Raw genomic sequence first — 24,521 nt, 5'->3', positions numbered from 1 at the left:
AGTCTCCTTTACTTGAGAAGGAAAAGTTTTGTGGCGCTAATAGTTTTGGGGACTTCACGGCAATGCAACTCGCAGTACATTGAGAGCAGAGAAAACGTCAATCTGTGGACACAGTATACGCGTCAAACAACTAAGCAATACGTAATAATTTAACAAAGAGGGGAAAGTGAAAAGCTGGGGAACTAGCTGTAGAAGCATCATGTTGGGATGGAGCAAGAAGACAAAACCTGTACAAAAAGAATCTAAGGCGCATGATTCAAAAACGCACGATACACTACGAAGGCTGGGTAAGGATGCGACCAAGCTTTGAATCTGATTTTCTTCCATTTAGCGGGCACTTATTAGTGAGTGAAAGGTGGTTGACGACCAGCGGACTGGATAGTCACGCCAGGGAGATATTAATGGTGTGTCGTATACCTCGGCCCTTCGTCGTCTAGGAGATGGCTCGTGACAGATTTGAGTTTGTGGTAGAACACGTCGATCGCGGCGCAGACGCATTCCCACTTTTTCATCTTATTTGTTCATTGGGGTGATTTTGCGAAACCGGTCATCTGGAAATCTTATCCCGGCTTGAAGTGCATTTAGAAATCTTAGATGCCGAGGCAGTGTCGTCGTGTAGCTAACATAGGATCAAGGCCAGTTCTTTCCCGTCTCTGAAATTAAACCCTGTCCCCGTGGTATTCTTTCAAACAAGCAGGCAGTACGCACCCCCACCTTAACTGTCACTCCTGTGCAGCTTTGCTCGCGGGTTAGTAGGCGAGGTCAGTGGTTGACTCGTTTGGTCCAGGTCAGTTGGTGAGGTTTAATGTTAATTCAACCATGCTGGGCGTTTCTGCACCTTGTAGATCAATAGCAACACCAATAATAACTACATGAATGACACAATTAAACGTCTGTGCAGTCCCATGGGACGTCCCCTATGCTTGAGAATACACATGGATACACGCGTGAAATGACGGCATTGTTCAGAAGAATGCTTGCAAATCTAAACTGCTTTCAAATATAATGTGCCTAGCTGTATGGGATAAGAATATTTAGGATTATTTATTTTATCTTTTACGTTTGGTGTGTTTGTTTCAGAATAACTGATATGCTGAAAAGGGTACCAGTCAAAGATTTACGGGAAAAAAAAAACTTTTGGTGTAGAAGAGAATAAACTGAAGTGAATAAATATACTTTATGTTCTTAATACACAGTATAGTAGTTTTGCACATATTGCACCAGCATTGTTCTAGAAGAGCTCAACTGTAAAAAATCAAATTTGGTAATTTATTGTTCTACTTTGTTGGGAATGCACAGTCTTGGCAGCATGCAGACAATACTCCCATGCAAGAGCACTTAAAATGGAGAGGAACAGAGAGAGGAAGGCTGTGCAAGAGTGGGTATTGTGTGTGTGTGTGTGTTCATGACTGAAAGTCATGTGTTTGTGAACTGTCTCAACAACACCCTGATCCACTGCCTGATTCAGAGACTGCCACCTCCCCCCCCCAGTCACACTTCTATGACCAAAATAGAGATGTACTGAGGAGGGACACAGGAATTTCAAAGCACCTGTTAAGCCCTAGGGCTGACCATGCATGTCTGGATATCATGTCATGTCCTCCTTGAATGCATCTGAGCACTGTACTGTTTACCAAGATCATATTTCTTGCAGATCTCATCATTTTTGCTAATCTACTACAGTGATTTCATGTTCTGGAGTCAAGATGGTGGCATGGTTAATCCCCATGAAGGGAAACTCATGTCATAGCCATTAAACAGCAAATGCACTGGTCATATATATATATATATATAATATAATACCTGACTGAAAGAATGTTTGTGTAGTGCTTTTTTCAGTTGCATGCAGATATGTTATAAACAACTGTAAATGCAGGAAAAGACTGACAAAGATAAGCATTTTTGAGTAATTTTAATCAGGGCTTTCATAATGAATTGGTAAGAAATATACACATAATGCATTAATAATTCTGCATTATCAAAAACAAACTTTACATGGACAAATAATGCAAACCTGTGGTTTTTGCTTGATTGTAACCTGTTTTGCAAAGAAAAAAAATAAATTGTATGTTAACTTTCAAATGAAATAATTTTGCATATGCCTTCATTTGCGCTACTTCATTTGTATTTTATATAACTCTGAAATATAAGTTCTGGATATTTGATGCTGTTGAATCTTATAATAACTGGGATTAAACACAAGGACCTGCTCCTGTGGTGCTTCACTACTGCTACCCAAAATCTCTTCATTTTTCATTTTAGCGTTACAATGCCATTTCCTTGCTCATCCTTTTTGATAATGGACACAGATGATTTGATTAACGCACTTATATAACATAAAGACTCAGGGTCTGTGCGGTGCCTGCTGTAAATCAAAGCCAATGAACAGGCTGGCAACTCCCCCTCAAGGAGTCTGTTAAAGGGGCTATCAATCTTATAGATACAATTATGGAGGAGGACCTCTAATATATGCAGAGCCTAGAACGTAAGCAGAAAGATCACCGTTTGAAATGAAGTTGCTGTCTGTATTTTTGCCTGTGTCGACCCTCTGTTTAATGTTCACTGTGCCACAGAATTGGGCGATTCATCATTTGAGTTTAAGATGCACGTGAATACATCCTTAGGTGTTATAATCCAGTGACCACTGTGCCACTCCAGGAACACTGCCAGTTATTCATGCTCAGCAGTAATTATCACTGGATCACTGACGTCTGGGGCAGTTTTTTCTGTTTGATGAGCTTACATACTTTAGGAATAAGGTTTAATATGCCTTTGGGAGGGGTGGGTACACCAGGGCATTGTTGTACTGAAAAACACCGCACACAAATTCTCACAAACAGCAGTTCCATGACTGCCTAACTGCATATCAGCCCTGATTCATCAGACCCTTAGCTGTGAGAATGTACATGTCAAATTATGTGCCAAGTGAGCACCTGGCAGAGCGTTCTTTATTAAGATTAAAATTAAGTTGACCCAAAGATGACACTGTTGGTGTTTTGCAGTGGTCAATGTATGCATGGTCCAGAATCTCTGATGGAAGTTTCCTGGGCTTTCTTGCCACTGTGGAAACTGGACATTACTTTACAAGTGCAACATGCTTAAATGGGATGCAATAATGATAAAAGGACTTACCAAATGGAATTAGTCTTTGCTTAATGTTTAATTGGTATAGTCCAGATACAAGGAATTAATCTACACACACTTTCCTGACACAACAATGTACGTACTTGCAGGGGATTAGAGGAGTGTTGAGAAAAATGGGTATTTAAATGGACCTTCAAGTCAAAATCTATGATGTGATATGATGAATAATATGTTTAAAACACTAACTTGATGACTGAGAACAATGCTTTTACAGTGCAGTCAACCCAGGCTCAGCCCTCTCTTGGAACTTGATGACAACTGGGCTTCTTTAGGTCAGTGAGAATGGAGGTGGAAAGTTTGGCTCTGTGTTAAGAGAATTATCCTCAGCCTTGAAATGGTGTTTCAAATATATTATACAACATAAGTTGAATAGGTGTAAAAGTTGTATATAAGCAGCAAAAACGGCAGTGTAGCATAGTGGTAAGGAGCAGGACTTGTAACCGAAAGATTGCCGGTTTGATTCCCTGCTGGGGCACTGTTGTTGTACCCTTGAGCAAGGTACTTAACCCAGAATTGCCTCAGTAAATATCCAGCTGTATAAATGGATAACATATTAAAATGTAACCTATGTAAGTTGCACTGGATAAGAGTGTCTGCTGAATGCCAATAATGTGATGCAATTTACAGCAATTACAGCATTTTGGTGAAAACTGGGGAAAAAAGGCACCGGCCATGATTATTGTGTACTTCAAACATTGTGGTGACATCTCAGCTGAGATGCCATGGTCAATCTGGCATACACAGTTTCCGTGTTATTTTAACATTAACATATTAGTTTTCAAAAGGTAGAAACCTGTGTATCAACATAGCCTGGCCATTACCAGCCTGGAAAGAATTACAACACAAAAGCTTCCATTTGAAGTGTGTCCGTCTTAGCGGCTCATCACCATATCATGTGCTGTGTGAGTTTGAAATGGCCTGTTAAACTGATAAATAACATTTGTCAGTGCTCCTCACAAAGGTTGAACAGATAAACAGTTTCAAGAGGATGGGCAAGCTTCTGGGTGCAAACTGCTTCACATAGCCCACTAGCATGCCAAGTTGACATGCCAGCGTCCCGACAAAGTGCTGAATGCTTCTCATTCTCTGTAGGAACCAAGGGCAACAGGGCAGCATGTGTAAAGGGGTCTCATGGATAATTTAAAAACTTGAACATTTCACGGATGTTTCAAGGTTACAGCCAGGGTGAGAAAAACGTTTCTGTTTGAAGAATAAGCCCTCAAGCGGTACCCCTCTCCTCAGTGCTGGTTACCAGGGTGCAGGCCCATTAAAACGATGCCCTACTTCTTGCCTTGGCAACCAGGGCATCTCATTCCCTGCACCTCAGAGGAATGCTGTGTCTCTGAGAATCAGCCACGCTCTTCACTGACTCCAGAACAGTGGATGACCAGTCAGTGAGTTTGAAATAGCACTCCTTTCACCTCTGGTTGGAACAATGTGGTTCTTATTTCCCCTAGATCTACTGCAGTGGGCTCCCAGGCAGGGTTATGGAGTGTGCGTGTATGGAGAGTGGAGGGGGGGGGGGGTGTATATTGTAAACTTTCAATGAGTCTGACAGGGGGTGAGCTTGTATAAGAGGAGAAAGGTGGGAGATTTGGCAGGTTGGCCTGTTTACTCCAGTGCTTAAGATGAAACTGCCTGGCTGTCTCAGGCACACTCAGTGGGGACCAGTGTCCTGCCAATAGAAATTGCCTGCCTGCGGTTGCACCCAGGAAACTGTTTTGCCGACAAACAAAAGGTCTCCTTTTATACCAGATGGGCAGCAGAGAGACATAGTGATTAGGGACTGGGCTTGTAACCAGAAGGTGCCAGTGAAGTGTGCTGCTGTTGTACTCTTGAACAAGGTGAAATACCTGAATTACCCGAGCAAGCGTCAGCATGTATAAATGGATAATATGCACTATATTAGCTAAGTACATCACCCTTGATGGGGGTTCCTGATAATGATGATAATGAAGATCCCTGCTCTCTCTGCAAGACAGGATAAGAATAGTCTCGGGGCAGATGAGTCTGGAGATCTGGAGAGCTCTACAGTGCTTCTTGATTAGGCTTTCATCTCTTAGACACAGTCGGCTTGCTTATAAGACAGATACCCAGCTCACTGATATCCTGACTGTGGCAAATTGCTTTGGAGTGAGTTCTGTTGATCCTGCTTCAAAGGGACTATCTAGATTTTGAGGAGAGTATTTTCCTTCATATAACCTAAATATCTATTCAGAGATTTATTTATTGAGGGATAGTATGAATCTCTGCAGTGTTCTTTTCAACTCTTTAACATACTGAAGGGGAAATGACAGAGATGACATTAACTAGAATGACGAATGGGCCTCATATTGCCCAGTCCAGACTCTGGAGCCAGGAGTACCCTACCACAGTGCTGGACCTCACTCAGACGCAACTTGCTTTTCATTTACCTGCCGAAGCAGATCAATTTCACAGTCTGTTTCCTGTCTTGGCCCAAACAGTGTCTACCCTGCACAGAGAAGATGGGCCTAATCTTTGTGTTTCTCATGATTTGTGTGTTCAGGATCTTGGCAAGAGTATTTTTTTTATTTTAACCATAGGGAATCAAAGTAGATATTAACAGCTGGTCATTTTCACTGATATTGGAGGTTGTGGTTTCTCTTGAAATCTTAACCAGGGCCGTTGTGAAATGCAGACACAGGGCATGAGAAATAAATTGTTCTGTGAAAGACATCAGAGCATTAAATTCCCATCACTATAAAAGCTCAGCAGTTTTCCTGGCAGAGGAGCACCATGAATCCCGACTCGCTGTCTGTCTTCTGTAATGGCCTATTCATCGCAGTGGCACCATGTGTGTCCCCCTGCTGCACTACTTCATTAGAATAGCCTGTGGTAAATGTACAATTTAGGGAATTCTGCTTAAGCTTAGTGGAATTATGCCCAATTCCAACTCTTTTCGTGGGTCCGCATTCTAAATCCTCAGTTTATCGAGGCCTTGCTTTTAAACTGACCACTGGAGTAGAATGAAAAAAAAGACACTTAAGGCAAATAGCAGACTGACAAAATTTTGTTCTGTTAATCAGAATGCATGCAAGCCCTAGCCTTTTTTCTCTCTTTCACACTTCTTTTATCTCCACAGGAAGGGACTTGGAGTGAAACTGGTGTGCGTAGGGGAATCCAAGTTTTCAATAAGCAGGAAGGCAAAGATTCCTTGTCGAAATAAAACTGGGAGAAGAGTAGGAGGGGTGGCTGGCTAGTATTTAAAGCACAAACTTTGTTCATGTGAACTGCTTGTGGGAAATGAATAGAACTGACAATATTTATAATATTTATTTAGCTTTTAAATCCTTGCTTTTATGTGTCTTCAGTTTTCCTGCTTTTTGTTGAATTGTTTTATTATTTAAAATGACGTTCTTGGATTATTACCTAATATATTTTAGACTGAAAAGATGTCTGTTTTGGGAACAGCCTAAATGGCTCAGAGTGCAGTAATATTGAATCACCTGGGCGAAAGCGGTTTCTGCTGGTGTGGATGTCAGCATGTGACGTAGAGCCCTTCATGTTTTTAGCTGTGGGAAGCTGGTTCACACCCTACTAGCCCAGAGGAAGACAAAGCCTGGCACCAGGCCAGATCAGTTCTAAGAACCTATGTCTTACGCACTTCTGAACCAGATCCAGCTGGTGCAGTCCTGGGTTTGGTTTTTCAGTCTGCATAAACCAGTAAACAACAAGCCTTAAGAATATCCAAATTCATGCACATGCATGTCTGTCTGATTAGTTCAATGCAGCAGAAGGTAGTTCTCAGCCCACATAGAGTCCTGGCCCATTTGTATATACAATGGAGGGGGTGTTTTGATGTTACACACCAAAAGTACATGTGGTAGTGACAAGTATGTGTGTGCTGTTTGTTGTGACCTTTGTGTTACCTGTATTGTGTCTTGCGTTTTTCAGATGCTGCCTAACCACTCCTACTATATTGTATAGTTAAAACTATTCACCTTTGGTTAAAACGTTTTGCAATAGATAGGTGCTTGAAACATTTGTAAAGAGATGTCTCTGTCGGGGGTTTAAATCTGTCTTGACAGCAAAGTAAGTTAAATAAAAGCGCTATAGTATTATCATCCCCTCAAGTCAAATAATCATGTTCATATGTATTTCACGTATTATTATTTTCTAAGTAGAAACACTTACTTAGAGCAGCATGTATTCCTTATACAGTACTAGTCAAAAGTTTGGACACACCTACACATAGAAGGAGTTTTCTTTATTTTTGCTGTTTTCCACAATTAAGAATAATAGTAAAGACATCAACTATGAAATGAAACAAATGGAATTATGCAGTGACCTAAAAAGTGTTAAACTAAACTAAAGTTACCTTATAAGTATATTCGCTATAGATTAACTACATTTTAGAGTCTTCAAAGTTGCCAAAAATATTTTTTACATTTTTTGTAAAGAAATTCATACGTAGCTATAAACTTCACTATTTATATTTGTCTAAAACAAATTTCAAGCATTTAAGCATACGTTTTTAGATCAAAATGTCTTTGAATGCATGTTTCCCCTTATGTTAATCAGTTGTGTCCAGCCTTTTGACTGGTTCTGTATGTCATCAATAGATGAAGCAATCTGGGTTAAGTATCTTTGTCAAGGGCGCAATAGCTTACTGCACCTTCCCTATGTAGGGATAAAAACGATACCTGCATGAGTGATGATACTGTACCTGCGAGCTGGCCGAATGGCGTGTGAAGTCGAGCGGGTTGAATGCAGTCTGCGCTGTCTCCCCACTCAGGTGTGCTGGATGACGATGACGTGCGGCTGATGATGCAGGGCTCCAGCATGGTGAAGGTGCGCTCCCAGCGCTGGAAGAAGAGCCGCAGCCTTCGCCTGCTGGAGGACGGGGTCACCGTGTGGTGCGAGTCCAGCAAGAGCTCCCGCAAGGCCAAGGACCAGCAGACCTGTGAGTGAGGGGGAGCGGGTGGGGACCGGGGGAAATGGAGGGAAGTAGGTGGGATAAGAGGTGGCAAGAGAAGGATGGAGAGGGAAAGATGTGAGAGAGCGTGGTGGCAAAGGTGATGGTTGTGGTGGGAGGGGGGTATTCTAAAAGTGATGCGTTGTGTCTTTCCTCAATTCCTTGCTCCACCATGACCCCGAAATCCATGACTGATTGCCATCTTCAGGACTTCTCCAGTTTTGCTGGGGTAGCAAGACATTTCCCTGATGGTCTTCTCCGGTAGAGGATCCATCAGTGTAGCCTCGTGAGTTTTTCCAAGGATCTGTGACATAACCCCCCACATACATGCCAGATTCCATTACAAGTTTTTGTAATTTTTTCTAAATCTTAAAAGTAACATTTGAATTTGGAAAATGTATGGAGAAAGCAAAGGGCAGTGGGCTAATCCTTACCCAGAATGCCTGTGCTACAGAATTTGTTTGTAAATTTATCTCTTTCACAGAGGGCTAGAGATCAAATGTCTCTGACTTGCTGGGTTTTATATTAGCCGGAAAATATCTGTATTTTGAGTACAAATGGATCCACATCATACTCTATGTGAAAGCTTTTTGAAGTATGATGCATCATTCTACAAAATTCATGCTCCCCATTCTTTCACAAGCTCCATCTGATCCTCAGATTCCACAGGGACAGTGAGATGAATGGCTCTGATTCCAAAAAGTTGCCCTTATTTGTGCTGACAGAATAGGATGTGCAAATATTCTGAAACCCCAGGCATGACTGAAAATAGTTACTTGTGCTGACTCATGTCTGTAATGTGGGTCTGCTGTTTAAAGTGATTTTATTCCTTTTTGTGTATCTGTTGAGCAAAGAAACTTGTCCTAATAACCATTTTAGATGCAGTAGTCTGAATAACCCAAAATCTTACAGCTAAAATCACAGAGGTACTAATAACCTCAAAGCTTATGTTCAGGACAGAGCAGCCCCATTACAAAATAGGGAAAGACACCAACTGTGAGCATACAGAGTGGTAAGGAAGAAATTAATGCAGATCATGAGCTGGTATTTGTGGCCTATAAGCATGTGTTTGTGACATAACACTTTAACATCATAGCAGCACAGACATGTCACACTGCTGGTGTTGGAAGCGGAAACAGCGCTAATCTACCGGTGTGATAAGACCTGGGAGAAGGTGGGAACACCTGAACTGAGAGAAATTGAGGAGAGATGGCAGTGCCTGCTTAAAGATATACACTGCTAGATAATGTGATACGAGATCCATGTGAGCACATCACCCTTAAAATATATCTGCATCTTGTCATTTTAATTCTGTTCTTTTTGCACAGTTTTCACACACTATGAAATGAGTATGTATTGCAGTGGGCCAGAATGCTTATTAGCAAGTGGGAATTGCAAGTATGTGCAAGTCCTTCTACTTTGGTCATGGGTTTACTCATGAGCAGTAAACCAATGTCCTTTGCACTTAAATTGTCTTTATTAACTTGAAGCCATCCTAATTATGCAGTAAACTCCCTCAGTGAGGGAAACGGAGCCTGTCTGGAGCTAGGCTCACATGATCTCGGCTTATTCTGCCACTCTTGTTGTGCAACAGCCCCCCCTCATGCACACGCACGCACACACACACACCCTGCCGCTGAAGGAGCAGTAACTCCTCATCCACCCCCCTCCTGTGGAATTTGGGCTATGTCCCCACTGTCTCCCCCCTTTGCTGAACTGAACATGGGCCTGCTTCCAGCCTCAGTTCGAAGGAACATGGCGATTAGGGGGGGAGGGTGGGGGTGTCGTCGAGCTACAGGGATCGTAACTTCCAACCCAAAATTAGAAACGGCACCATGCCTCCACATCGCTCCAGCCCCCATCACCCCCCCCCCCCCCCCCTTGGCAGCGGTCTCCAATGACATGGTGCCCAGGCCTGCTCCTGCAGACAACTGTGACAAGGCCGCAGCAAGATCCGCTAACACTGTAGCGGCTGTCCCGGCTGTCCCAGGGGCCATCGCAGGGCATGCTCCCCACCGGGAGGCACACAAAGCCGCCTCGTCACCTGCAGGTGTCACCAGGGTCTCACACCTGCTGCTCCATGTTAGCCCCGTTGTTTAATGGGCCCTGGGGCAGAATGCCGCACAGCCTCCTCCAAGCCAGACTGCTGCTGTCAGGTCAGCCTCCAGTCCCATCAGCCCCGTGCATCTGCCCTCCTAGGGACTGACATGTCAGTCTCTTCTCACGCAGCTGTGGGAATTTGAGGGCAGGAGTCTGTCGGTTCATGAGGGTGTTTAAGCACCCGGAGAAGAGAGGGCCTGGGTGCCATTAACATGTGTCTGCCTGGGTGAGGGAGCAGTATCTGTGTCAGAGGTTGGTGTCTTTGGAAGTGGCCCCATTAGTGCCCTACGAAACCACATGGCTTAATCACTCATATTTATTGCAGATGAGTCAGGCCAGCAGCGGAGGCTTACCGTTTTACGGGAGATGGATGCTATTTCACGGGGGAGGTATGCTAATGAGGCATCTAAAGGAGAACACACATGACTTTCCTGGACGAATTCAGATTAACTCCAACTAAAATGGGATTTTGAAGCTTCAGATGGGTTTTTTTCAATTCCCATTGGGTAGTTGTTTGTAGGTGGAGGGGATTGGCACTCTAGTTTGACAGAAGGGCAAATGTTTCTGTCCCACGTGTGAGTGCCTTGCCTGCCTCCCTGGCATTCTTGTCTGTGTACCAGGTATTAAATCAGAACCTACCCACCCATCAGTGTCACGTTGCAAATCAGCCAATGGTGCTTTTTTTAAATGTCCAATGTCTCCTGGCCCTGGTTCAGAGACCCATTGACACCAAAGTGTTGTTTCCATTACGGTGCGTGTCCAAAGGCTGCATTTAAATTCAGAGCTCATCTTGCAACTAACATTGTGATGTTTTTCTGGACCCCTCTTATTTTAAGTAGAATTTTACCTCAGCAATCCATGCTCTCAAGGACCCAAGGTGCCGAGTCAGCAGTGCTGTTTTACTAGCCCTCAAACCCAATGGCTCATTAGTCATGCTCTAACCACTACAAATCATTAGACTGACTGGGTCCCCAAAAAAAGTAGGCCCTGACCAATATCATCTCAGTGAACGTCATCTGTTAAATAGCTTTTTATGACTTACTGGAAGTGTCCACACAGGAATGATACTTTTTTCCTCTGTGTTCTTGTTGACTAGGCTGATTGTAACGCATATTTGATATGTGTATTTGACAGGGGAAATTTTTTGTTTGTTCCTCGTTTAATCATTTAACTTCTTAACTTTTTTCCCTGAATACATGAATTACAGTCTGAACTTATTAGCTGGTTTCTTGGTTATTGATTGGCATGATCTCAGAAGGAAATCATCTTAGTTAAGAAACCAGTAGGCCCTTGGAAAAAATGTTGAAAGCAGTGTTCTACACAGTGTTATTTGATTTGTGCTTCTCCTTCCTGACCAGTGGCATGTCTCTGTTTCTCTTGCTTTTTGCCTGCTTTTCCCTCCCCTCCCTCTGTTTCTTTCCCTTTCTTTCTGCTCTTCACTCTCTTTCTTCTCTTTCTCTCCACCCTCTGATTATCTCCTTTTCTCTCTGTTCTTCAATCTTGTCTCTGTTTCTCTCCGCTGTTCCCTTTCCTCCCTCTGTTTCTCTCCCTTTCTCTCTGCTGTTCCCTTTCCTCCCCCTGTTCCTCTCCCTGTCTCTCTGCTCTTCACTCTCGTCTCTCTGTGCTGTTTCCTTCACTGTCCTCCCTCCTTCCCTCAGTCTCTGTGGCGGAGGTGGAGTGCGTGCGCGAGGGCTGCCAGTCGGAGGCGCTGCGGGGGCTGGCGGGCTCGGTGCCGGAGGGCCAGTGCTTCACGGTGGTGTTCAGGGGGGCGAGGAAGAGCCTGGACCTGTGCTGCCCGAGCGAGGACGAGGCCAGCTGCTGGGTCCGCGGAATCCGCACCCTGAAAGAGAGGGTGGCAAATATGTCCCAGAAGGAGAAACTCGACCAATATCCCTCACAAGGGCCAGGCACGCTGAGTACAGACAGAGAGTGGAGCCAGGCACGCAGAATATCCACTTATAGTCTGGGCTAGATCATGGTGGTGACTGCAGTGAATATAACACCATCAAAGGCAGAGCTCTAGGGCATAGCTAAGCTGTGAAGCAACGGAATCTAAACTGTAAAGTCTGAATTTAGAACTAAATATTCCATAGTTTATGCACAATTATATTTATAGTTACTGGGTTTATGTTTCATAGGGCATTAATTACGAGAATGACTTCCTGTGTTTACTCATTTTGAGGCATATTGACAAAGCGGTGAGCTTGAACATGTCTGGGCATGCAGATGTAGCAAGACCAGGTCCCAGTTGTGCCTGTTTTAATCTGACAGTTTGATACATATCCAGGCAGACAATTGTGACCTGAAGGATGGATGTGCGACCTTTGGTCTTTACATCAGAGCTGTATTATTTTACTGTAGCGTGGCCTTGCAATGTGTGCACATGTAGTTCTCCAATCAGTGTGTCCTTGTGTAGGTGTGTGTGTGTGTGTAGGTGTGTGTGTGCGCATGCGCATGCGCATGCCTGCGTTTGTGTGCGTTTACCCTTGACTCTCCGCACCTGGATCCGAGGGTACCTGAGGAGGGCTGACCAGAACCAGGATGGGAAGATGAGCTACGAAGAGGTGAAGCGGCTGCTGCAGATGATCAACATCGACCTGAGCGAGCAGTACGCCCGCTCCCTCTTCAAGGTGGGAACCGTGCCACTGCCGTTCTTTCTGTCATCTCAATCAGTCCCGCTTCATCTGCGTCCACAAGTTTCATTCCACCGTCACCCAACTCCTCGTGTTTTCACATCATTAACTGTGAAGTTGGAAGAATGTAAAAATGTTGTTCCAGCATTCCTGCTATGTCGGGAGAGCATTAGATTGTTTGTTCGGCTCAACTGGCTGAAACACACATTCTTAAAACCTGACAGGAAGCACAGCCTGACACATTGTATTGTACACCTGAGATGATATTCTTAAGCTTGGCGTTTTGGTTGGATTTTTTTCTTGGAGCCTTTGATGGATATTTGCTTGTAATGTGTTTTCGAACAGGGACATTTCTGTGGGGAACATGTCTCAGCTGCTATAAATCTACATTTTACTCCAGCATTCTTTCTTTCAGCGTGTTCTGATTGTAGCCTATTTTATGACTCTTTGTGTGTATTGATGTGCATGTGATTGTGGTCCTAAGTGTACACTGTACATGTTCATGTGCTGTTGGACTGCATGGGTTCCTCTGAGTGTTTTGTGTGTATATGTGTGTGGCTTCAAGTGGTGGAGATAGGACATTGAGTTTGTGTGGAGTTGGAGGCTCTGTTTCTAACCTGGCCTGGAGTGAAAAGTCTGTCTTCAATTATAAACGCAGCAGTCGGCCAACCGGGAGGCCTCCTCTTAACTGAGATACAGATTCACATGCAGATATACTTTTCTTCTCTGTCTTTTTGCTCAACAACTGGAACTGCAATTGTAATCAAATCTGTCAACTGTAAGCCCTGAAGCTGGACACCCTCCCCATCATGTGACCTCCCACAGCCCTGTCCATCCACTGTTCCTCCTACGTCTAGATCACAACAACAGAACCTCATAATAACATGCCACATGATGGGACAATCAGAAAGTATTCATCTGAATGCAAAATTGATTATGTTCTCAAAACTATGTTGTAACCAATGTTTTTGCGCTCTTCTCATTCTCGTAACAGGTCAAGCTCATTTGCACATCAATCACCCAGGTTGTTACTAGTTGACTCAGTGAACTGATGAAAATATGTCCCAGCACCTGCAAGAAACTCATGAACTACTGGGACTACTGTTGCGAAAGATGTGTTTGATCTATCAGCAAATTTGATATGCTTTGACGTGTGTGTGTGTGTGTGCCCACCCGTGCGCGTGTGTACATGCATGTGTGTGAATGCGTGTGTGTTTGGTTGTGTGTGTGTGTCTCTGGCCTGCAGAAATGTGACCGCTCGGGTGACGGGCGCCTGGATCACGTGGAGATTGAGGAGTTCTGCCGGGAGCTGCTGCGGAGGCCGGAGCTGGACGCGGTGTTCCGCCGTTACTCCAGCAACGGCTGCGTGCTGACCACCATGGAGCTGCGTGACTTCCTGGGCGACCAGGGGGAGGACGCCTCGCTCGAACACGCCCAGAAACTCATCCTCACCTACGAGCTTAACACCTGGGGTAGGTCAGCAAGGAGCAGTGCCTGTTAACCACACCATGGACACACAGACAATAGCTACTCTGTAAGCCTTGAGTTAGATCAAAATGATCGCTGGTGTACTGTAGCCCTGTCTTTACTTTTTGTAGCAATTCCTGTGCTATTTAAAATGAGCCCTCATCATGGTGTTTTTTTTTTTTGATTGGAACTTATATTTGGCTGGAATTGTAGCATAGCAGTAAGGAGCAGGACTTGTAATCGAAAGGTGTCTGGTCCAATTCCCCACTGTGAGGTACTGCTGTTGTAGCCTTGGACAAGGTACTTAACCCACAATTACCTCAGCTGTATAAATGGATAAAACGTAAAAGACTAACCAGTGCAAGCTGCTCTGGATAAGAGCATCTGCTAAATGACAATAATGTAATGTAATGTAGTATATTCATTTGACTGTTACTGAGACCAGCAGTGGTACCTGTGTTCAAATGCAGTGCTGTGTTCTCTTGCTCGTAGCCCATAAACACCAGTTCATGACGCAGAATGGGTTCACCATGTACATGCTGTCCGTGGAGAATGACGTGTTCAACCCCAAGCATGCGGTGGTGTATCAGGACATGACCCAGCCTCTAGCCCATTACTTCATCTCCTCCTCACACAACACCTACCTCACCAAGGACCAGGTGACCAGTGCAAGCAGCACCGAGCCCTACATCAGGTACCCACGCCCATCCAAAGCGTATATGATCAGCACTGCCTCTGTCCTGTGTAATACTGAATATCTGAAACGTGCAATCAATACTGTCTCTGTATCCCAAAAATACATACTAAATACTATCTCTGTCGTAACTATACATGTATAATTCTGCCTCTATGTGTGAGCCACATGTAATCTATATTGTCTCTGTGTCTCAACTGTATGTAATAAATGCTCTTTCTGTGTCCTGGCCAGACGCAATCAATGCTGTCTGAGTCTAAACATATTCATCATTGACTGTGTCCCATTCAACACTACAGGGAAACTTTATCCAGCTGTATAAACATATACATTGTACACAGTAATTTACAGTGCAATCTGTATATATGTGGTAACAAACATAATACAGTGCAGTCTCTGTCTCTTATGACCATCTCATTTGCAGTGTAGCATATATACTTGTGTGTATGTGTATGTCTATGTCTGTCTGTATCAGATTCTGCATTTCAAAAACTGCTACACAACACAAACTGCAGTGTTGCATTCACTCTGCATAAATCAGGGACTGTGAGTAACTGTTGCTTCAAATGTGCAATTGTCTGTGTGTGTGCATATGTTTGGATGTGTGTGCCCGTGTGTGTGTGTGTGTGTGTGCATATATCTGCAGAGCTTTGAACCAGGGCTGCCGCTGTGTGGAACTGGACTGCTGGGATGGAGACAAGGGGGAGCCAGTCATATACCATGGACACACCCTCACGTCGAAAGTGCCCTTCAAGGAGGTCATTGAGACCATCAACGAGTATGCCTTTAAGGTAGGCACCAGATGGGCCCCCTCAGGAACAAGCACACTGGGTCTGACCCAAGTGTAACGTGTCAGCTGGCCAAACCAATGCAAAATGAACCAGTATCACATCCTTTTACAGTACTGAGAGTGTTTAAAGAGAGATGGAAATACTGCTGGATTGCAGCCAGGACTAGGACTTAGTAGCTGTGGTCATAGAGCTTGCCAGGCAGTAATCACCCATTACCAACACTGTGTGGTAGACAATGAGAAACCAGCAGCAGGAAACAAAGCTCTGGATTTACACATTAGCCCAGGGTTCTTCAGCTGCTTTTTCATGGGAGCCATTTTTAAGTAGCTGTGGAGAGGAACCTCTGGCTAGTAAATAGTGATAAATCATAGAGAAAAAAATATTGACTGTGTGACTGTTGAAGCTGTCTTTGTTGCGGAGTTGTTATTGAACAGTCGTGGACAAACCCCCCCAGGTGTCCCCTTACCCCCTGATCCTGTCCCTGGAGAATCACTGCTCAGTGGAGCAGCAGGCGGTGATGGCCAGACACCTGCGTACCATCCTGGGGGACAAACTGCTCACCAAGCCCCTCAGCAGCCAGCCGCTGAAAAACCTGCCCTCTCCAGAGGTGGGCCCCCTTCTCTTTTCCTGCTCCTGTTTCTCCAGGCCTCTTTCTGTGTGCCTCTCATTCTCTCTCACCCTCCTCTGTTCCCTCCTGACAATGCATCTCTGTTTCCCCTGCACTATTGTCGGTTGTTTATGTTCAATCTGGCTGTAAGCTGACCTTAGCTTCCTCTGCCTCAGTTTTGATGTCCGCGCGAGGGTGGAGTACGAGCTGAGGGCGCCTGAATTTTTCACATTTTCCCCTGTTTGACCATCACGCCCAGGAAGCGGGGCCCCTGCCCGACACCCACATTCCAGCTCCTTTTTTCACTCTGAATTCCTCCTCTCTCTCTCTCGGCTCCCAGCCACGCCCGGCACTTGCACCTGTGGTGGGGAGCCCTGCTACAAGAGCAGAGCAAGGGCTGCAACCTGAAATTAATACACAGGGTGCACTGCTCAGAGAATTACACGCTCACCACGTGTAGCTAATGTTGAGAAGAGAGAGGGGTTGTGCTGAATTACTTTCTGTGTGCACATGTGTGTGTATGTGTGTTTGTGTCTGTCTGAGTGTGGGTGTGCCGTGGTCATAGAGCTTGCCAAGGATTGAGTAGCCTAGTGGTGGCAGTGTAGCATAGTGGCATAGTGGTAGTATAGTAGTAAGGAGCAGGGCTCATAGCCGAAAGGTTGCTGGTTCAATTCCCCACTGGGGCACTGCTGCTGTACCCTTAGGCAAGGTATTCACCCTAGAATTGCCTTAGTAAATATCCAGCTCTATGAATGGATAACATGTAAAAATTGTAACCTCTCCAAGTTTCTGTGGATTAGAGCATGTGCTAAATGCCAATAAGGTAATGTAACGTAATGTAATATAGTGTGTGTGCACATGCTGTCACAGGATCTGAAGGGGCGGATCCTGGTGAAGGGGAAGAAGGATATTCCCCATCTGGGGAAGAATGACAGTTGCTCCTTCCCCTCCTCTGGCTCAGAGGACGAGGCAGTGGATGTGAACAAGACCAAAGGGAAGAAGGACACCGGAAAGGTGAGGGTGCGCAAGTACTGGGATGTGATCTGGATGTATAGTTCTGGATGAGGATGTAAATATTGTTAGGAATGTTGGCCATATGATTTGCCTAGTCTCCTTAAATGAGTTAAGTTAAACTGGTTTACAGACAATGGAACCTGGCATCTCAGGAAGGCTCATTTACACATCTGCAGAAATTCCTGTCAACAGGAAACAACCATTTCATCCATGTTATTAGCATAACAGTCGCCACTGTTCTTGTAGTTGGAGAGTTGGATCAGTGTCTTTTGTTCTTGAGCTGTGGGTGGACCATCATGGTGGTATATCGGCATGCTCTGTGTAACATTTCTTTGTATTTGCCCTGCTTTGCGATACCAGGTGTACTTATACATTGTGATCATCATTTACTTTCTTCAGCAAACCACACCTCATTGGAACCTGTCTGAACGCAGAGATATCTCACAAGTAGCAATTCTTACAGTATGTTTAGAATGCACTGATTTATGCTAATGTTTGACAGCTGGTTTTCCTATGTAATGCTAAGATAAGGTTTTTCTGATTAAGGGTTTGTTGCTTTATTGTTATTCCCCTTAAGATGACTCATCCTATGATTGTACATTGTGATATGTGTCTTATCACATCGCCTGCCAAGTGTGAAATAAACCATTCTGGAGCACTTGGGAAAATTGGATTATGCATCCCTCCCTTAAAAACTTGCTAGCATAAGTCATTTTGAATGACAGCTGAACTTATAAATCAGATTGTGGGGGGAAAAAAAGAAAAATTGAAAGCAAAAGGGAAATTGTAAACAGCTGAGCACATTGTGGATAGAAATGTTGACTTCATCGCCACACTGTGGAAGAAGGATAGAAATGCAGTCCAAAAAAGTCAGGAGCTGGAGCCAGGGTCACAATTGTGTAACACGCAATGTTATTGACTATAAGAAGGCAGAACTAAGAATGAGGTGACCCCTTCTCTTCAAAGACATAACTTTTTATTATTGCACGTGTATTTGGCAGACACCATTTTTCAGGCTGACGTGTGAAAAGTGTTATGTAGAGTAGAGTGTAAAATTATTTTTGTTCATATTAGTGTGTAGCATTTGTAATCTTCTGTTTGTGTGTGTGTGTATCTTTGTGGTTGTACACCGCCCTATCAGCCACCTCAAACATCCAAGCTGAGCCCTGAGCTGTCTGCCCTAGTTAATTACTGTCGCAGCGTGCCCTTCCACGGCTTTGAACACGCCTCCAAGAAGCCGCCCAGTGACATGTCATCTTTCTCGGAGAGTGACGCCCTCAGACACATCAAGGACTCAGGCAAGGGACAGAGCGCTGGGCTGGGAGGTGGGGTGGGGCCTTCTTCCATGAAGACATTACCTGTGTGTGCACACAGTGGAACGTCAGGAGTTAAATGAACTCTGATAGAGTATATCTGAGCAATAATGGACTCATATAAACTCTGATAAGATTATATCTGAGCAGTTTTGGACACATCTGAAAGACAACATGCCGCTGTGACCTGTGACCTCTCCTCCTGGCTCCCCTCACAGGGAAGCTGTTTGTCCGGCACAACAGCAAGCACCTCAGCAGGATCTACCCCTCCGGCCAGCGCCTCCAGTCCTCCAACTACGACCCCCAGGAGATGTGGAACTGTGGCTGCCAGATGGGTCAGTCTGGGGCAGGGTCAGGGGGAGGGTGGCGGTGGGGACGGAGGTGGGGGTCGGCTGCAGTGCGTGTGAGAGTGACCGTTGGGTGCACGCTGTGTGACTTTCCATGTCCTGACACTGGTCAGCAGTGCTCAGGTGTGGTTGCCTTAAGGTCCATTTAGAGCAACATTTAACACAATGTGAATGCGTTCTCTTGACACCAGCTGAAAGTTTGTGAAGGCTCGCCAAAGGCTGCTGACATAAATAACCAAAGCTGCCAAATATTCTGAAGGAAGCCAGCTGGAATAATGTGTCTAATATATTCCGCTGTGCTGAAGTACAGTATGTTGATCTGTGCTGGTGGAGATGCCCTTAGTTGCAGAGTGCAACAGAAGTTATGTGTTGCTACGTGCTGCTGTGTTGCCTCCTGTTGCTCAGTGGCGCTGCATGTTCCTGTGAGCCACTGCATGCTGCTCTGTTGTGTCTTGTTGCAGCGTGTTGCCGTTCCCTCCAACGTCTCCCTGTCCTTTGCAGTGGCGCTCAACTTCCAGACGCCAGGCGAGCAAATGGACCTTAACCAAGGCCGCTTCCTGCAAAATGGCCGCTGCGGCTATGTTCTCAAGCCTGGCTTCCTGTGTCACCACAACTCCGACTTCAACCCTGAGAACACAGGCGGTGGACCCGGACACATCCCAACTACGCTGACCGTTCGGGTGAGCAGTGTTCTGACAAACTGCAGCAGTCCCATGATTCTAATCACATCGCCGTACATGTCTGAGCTCTAGATCAGCGTTTCTCAAACCTCTCCTGGAGTACCACTTGTCCTGCATGTTTTAGATCTCTCCCTGCTCCAACACAGCTGATTCAAATGATCAACTCGTTATGAACTCCTGAAGCTGCCTAATAACAAACAGATCATTTGAATCAGCTGTGTTGGAGCAGGGAGAGATCTAAAACATGCAGGACAAGTGGTACTCCAGGAGAGGTTTGAGAAACGCTGCTCTAGATCATTGAAAAAGATTCAATAAAACCTGCAATCCAGCATTGATTATTTTGAGAAAGCCTACAGGACTGCAGGTCATTTCAACAGAGTATAAGTTTTATTTGGTTTGTTCAAGTTAGAACTTCTGAAGTCTGCAGATTGTGTTTTTATTCTTTCACAGGGTGCCGTGTGACTGACATCTTGTGCACTCTCCCGTTCTCTGTCTTGCTCAGGTCATCTCGGCCCAGCAGCTACCGAAACTGAACACAGACAAGCCCAATTCCATTGTGGACCCACTTGTGTGGGTGGAGATTCATGGGGTTGGCATTGACAACACCCGTGACAAAACCCACCGCGTTGATAACAATGGTGCGCCTCACTCAGTAACCTTTCCTTCGCATTTAGATTAGGGAGAGGATTTTAGAGGGATGTTGTGCCCTTTGGAATTCGCTCAGTCTTACAATAGTGTTTTCAGAAATTACAATGTACAGTGATGTATAATGATATTTTCTTTGTGTGTGTGTGTGTGTGTGTGATGGTCATCCCCTGTCTCCTCCCAGGTTTTAACCCCTGCTGGGACTGCACCCTGACCTTCCAGGTGCAAGTCCCAGAGCTGGCCCTGGTGCGCTTCGTGGTGGAGGACCACGACCACACCTCCAAGAATGACTTTGTAGGCCAGTTCACCCTGCCCTTCTCCAGCCTCCGAACAGGTGCCCATGGCAACCAGTCGGCAATCAGACTGTTTGTGTGTGTGTGTGTGTGTGTGTGTTTGTGTGTGCGCCCTGCACGTGCGCATGCACGTGCGCGCGGGGTTGTGTCCGGACTTTTTATTGTGAAATATGTGACTGTCACTGAGCCAGACACTGTTAACAGCTATACAATTCAGATGTCCACAGTCTTATGCAATCAATTTCAGTTTATATGTCACCTGCACTGGGTACTCAATTACAGAATTAAAGAAATGATCTCAGAGCTAATTTCGTGTGCTAGGCTGTCCATCTTTTAATGGTATTCTGAGTGACTGTCCTCCCCCATTGAGTCTGAATGTCCTCAAATATCCCGACCTCCAGGTTACCGGCATGTTCACCTGCTGAAGGCTGATGGCTCCAGTCTGTCTCCTGCCACTCTCTTCATCCATGTCATGGTGTCCCGCAGAGGTGTCCCAATCAGGACTGTGTCCAAACGCATGGCGTGACCCCTCCGTCCCTCTAACCCCGCATCAGCTGATACACCTGGGGGAGAGTCTCCTCACAGGGGTGGAGATGGAGGGCTATGTTTGCCTCTGCCAGTACTCGTCTTAGCACCTGTGCAAATCAGTAACTTCCTGCTTAGGAAAGGAGGTCATCATTGTGTTGGCCACAGTGGAGGTCAAAACTGGCTGGTTGCTGTATGTGTTTGTATGAAGGGAGTTTTCCAATAGGCCTGCACACCAGATGAGACTTGTTCATTCAGCCATTACTCCACAGGGATGCTGGGAGCTTGCAGTGTTATGTCAATGGTCCACGTCCATGTCCTTATACCAGGAGCTGGAACTAATTTTAGAAGGTTTTTACATGTTTTAGTTTGAGTTTTAATTCAGAGAAACTTAGCTTTTACTAAAGTGGTGGACTAATCAATTGCCTATAATGTCAGATCTTAAACCATAGTGACAACCTGTGAAAACACTGAGATGAAGAATATTGACCCTTTTATCAGCTAGCTGTCTCCCTTGCCATTGATCAGATGCTGGGCTTTCCACTGGTGACATGCATGGATTTTACTCCTACAGACAATCTGGCTACATTCATGTATGGAAGTTAGTTGGTTCTTAGAGGGGACATTTGTGTTGATCCATGGAGAGTCAGAAAAATATTGACAAGATTAAATGTATTCACTAAGGGTTTAGAGAAAATGCAGTGAAAGGTATAGGATTTTACAGTTCTCCAAGATCCTCTGCATTGAAGTAGACATTGATCTGTAACTGTAGCTTTAAATCTGCAGCAGTTCTGAATTTGGCAATTCTGTGCTCTGATCGTGTCAAAGGCTATTGTTAGGACCTTTTCTGAGTGAATGTCCCATGTATGAAGCAGATATTGTGGGGAATGGTTCAAGTCATAGAAAGGCCATCTTGCACCCTACAGAGCTGTTCCCTGGCTTCACAAAGGCATTTACCAGAGGCCCTGCATTTACATCATCTGTACTGAAAAACTCTTCTGGGGACTAAAGAATGGTAAATGGTGTCTCTATTCACTCACTTCCCTGGGTTTAATGTGACCCCTGGCTTTACCATCATGTCCTTATTTTAAAAAGGCATTGTGTATTTTTTTATAGTCACATTATCTCATTTCACATATGCACTTATGTCTGTGGTTTCAGTTTTCTTGTAGATTTACTACAAGTGTGTATAAAAGCCAGGTCTAAGGTTAACTGCATAGACAGTATGGTGCTTAGAATTATGAGAGTAATGTATTTTACTATATTATGAAATATTGTCTGTAGAAAATGATGTAAAGTGATCTGTTGCATGATGTATTTCTTAGTTTAAAGTGTATTTTGTATGCTTTAGGTTAGAAATATTCAGCATAACGTAGATAAATTTTAATAGTATATTTTAAAATGTATTCCTTTTTTTCCAAACAAACCCCTGTAGGTCCACATTGTATAATGGCCCTCAATACAACTAGATCATTAGTGACCTGAATTGACAAACTCATTCAAAAGGCTAGAATGTTTTTTTTTGTTTGTTTGTTTTATGGCACAATTTAAATGATTAGCTGATATGTCATGTGCAAAATATCTGCTTGGTTGGCTTGATACAGGCTTTTTTTAGCGATTGAGAGCAGTGTAGTTTAGCCAAAACAGGGGTGTGGCTAATATGGGTCCTACGCAGAATCGGTAGTTCTGAAGCCCAAAGGCTACAGATTTGAGAGATAGCTGCCAGAAATATGGCACAATGTCTTAAATACCCAATAGCTGAGGGGAATTTGTGAACAGCTCTCCTAAACATTGGCCTAAACTCAGATATGCTTTCTTATTTAACAATTTCAGTTCAAGTGAACCTGACATTGTTTTACTCGTAAATCTGAAGGAGCATACATTTTCATATCAGTTTGTATTGCTGTTATATAAAATCAGCCATTTTGGACAGATCTGCAGCACATGAAGATGAATACAACAGAATAAATCAAGACATATTGGCATATTGGTATAAATTCAGTTGGGCATGTCTTTTTATATGCAGTTTTCTTAATTCCTGTTTCAACCAGACATTGATTCATTTGAAATGTCTGGTTGTTTCTCTTATAGCTTATTCTGTTTATTCTCAGTCCGTTTGCTGAGGACCTCTTATGCCTTATTTTCAGTGGATAGCAATGTTTACATTGATTGACAAGCTTGTGCACACATCATTTACGTTAGCGTTATTATGCATTAGGGCCTACAGGTTTCCAAAGCCATGACGCCAGTCTTTTGTGATTGCCATGAAGATTCCTGCCACTTGTTTGCCATCTTTGCCTGGTGTGGCCTGAAGAGGCGTGATAGACACTGGGCCCTGCAATAGTGTAGGCCCTGTCCCTCTTACGTAGACTCCAGCCTCAGCACAGAGACACATCCTGGGAACAGCCGGTATCTTTCACGGCCTGATACAAGGCTTTAAGCGCACTTTAGCACAAGTGTCAAAGCAGGTGAAAAATGCACTTAGTTCTATTCACTTCCAATGACTTGGAAAAACACTGGAACGTTTGTTTCTCTGATGTCAAAATACACACACCGTGTTGGCTGGTATTTAGCATAATGAAGGCTGTTTTCAACAAAGATGTTAACTGGGAGAAGCATGTTTTCATTTTGTTAAGAAAAAAAAAAACTTGTGAAAAAAAAAACACTGACTCTGTGCCTTTTGTTGCTTTGTCGATGCTTTCTCTTTGAGAGTGTACGTGCATGTGTTTGTGCGGTGTGTGGGAAGATAGGCTGGGATGACTTGCCATGAGATCCCGTGTTCCATCTGGCAGACAGATTATGCAGTAAACATGGGGATGAGGGCAGCACCTTGTGATGAGTTTGAGGGTGCAAGCTAGCTAATGCCAAAGATGCGGGAAGACAGACGAAGGCTGCAGGGATGTGTATGTGATAGGTTGTGAAAGGTTGCCGGTTCAATCCCCGCTGGGACACTGCTGCTGTACCCTTGGGCAAGGTACTTAACCCACAGTTGCCTCAGTAAATATCCGGCTGTATAAATGGATAACATTGTAAAGAACTGTAACCTATGTAAGTCGCTTTGGATAAAAGCGTCTGCTAAATGAATAAATGTAAATGTAAATGTAAATGTGATAGCGGCCATATGCCAATGGTGCATGGCTTTGAGTTTTTCCCTGCCTGTAATTTAAGGTATTCCTATAGGTCTCTCACTAGTTGCTACAGTAATAATTCCTACTAATTAAGGAATTAAAAGATGCCATAATTTAGTATGAGGCCTGCAGAAAAGGTAAAATTCTTCCAAGATGTAAGCCTACCTCCACTAGTGGCCAGAAATTTGTGAACAAACATTATGT

At 44.4% G+C, this 24,521-nt stretch overlaps 1 protein-coding gene across 1 annotated transcript; it reads left to right on the top strand.

The window, feature by feature from the left end:
* On the top strand, nt 1-23,796 carry LOC118794083 (1-phosphatidylinositol 4,5-bisphosphate phosphodiesterase delta-3-A-like). Its single transcript, XM_036552229.1, has 15 exons — nt 1-287; nt 7,901-8,068; nt 11,839-12,067; nt 12,681-12,810; nt 14,060-14,285; nt 14,773-14,974; nt 15,621-15,765; nt 16,220-16,372; nt 17,243-17,386; nt 18,528-18,684; nt 18,918-19,034; nt 19,548-19,726; nt 20,229-20,364; nt 20,556-20,705; nt 21,066-23,796. The coding sequence occupies exons 1-15, from the start codon at nt 200-202 to the stop codon at nt 21,188-21,190; spliced, it is 2,349 nt and encodes a 782-aa protein (XP_036408122.1). The 5' UTR covers nt 1-199; the 3' UTR covers nt 21,191-23,796.
* Nucleotides 23,797-24,521: the final 725 nt, after the last annotated feature.

This window comes from Megalops cyprinoides, chromosome 19 (genome assembly GCF_013368585.1).
Source record: "Megalops cyprinoides isolate fMegCyp1 chromosome 19, fMegCyp1.pri, whole genome shotgun sequence".
Classification (NCBI taxonomy): Eukaryota; Metazoa; Chordata; class Actinopteri; order Elopiformes; family Megalopidae; genus Megalops; species Megalops cyprinoides.
Note: the sequence above shows the minus strand (reverse complement) of the source record. Positions and strands in the feature narration are given on the sequence as shown.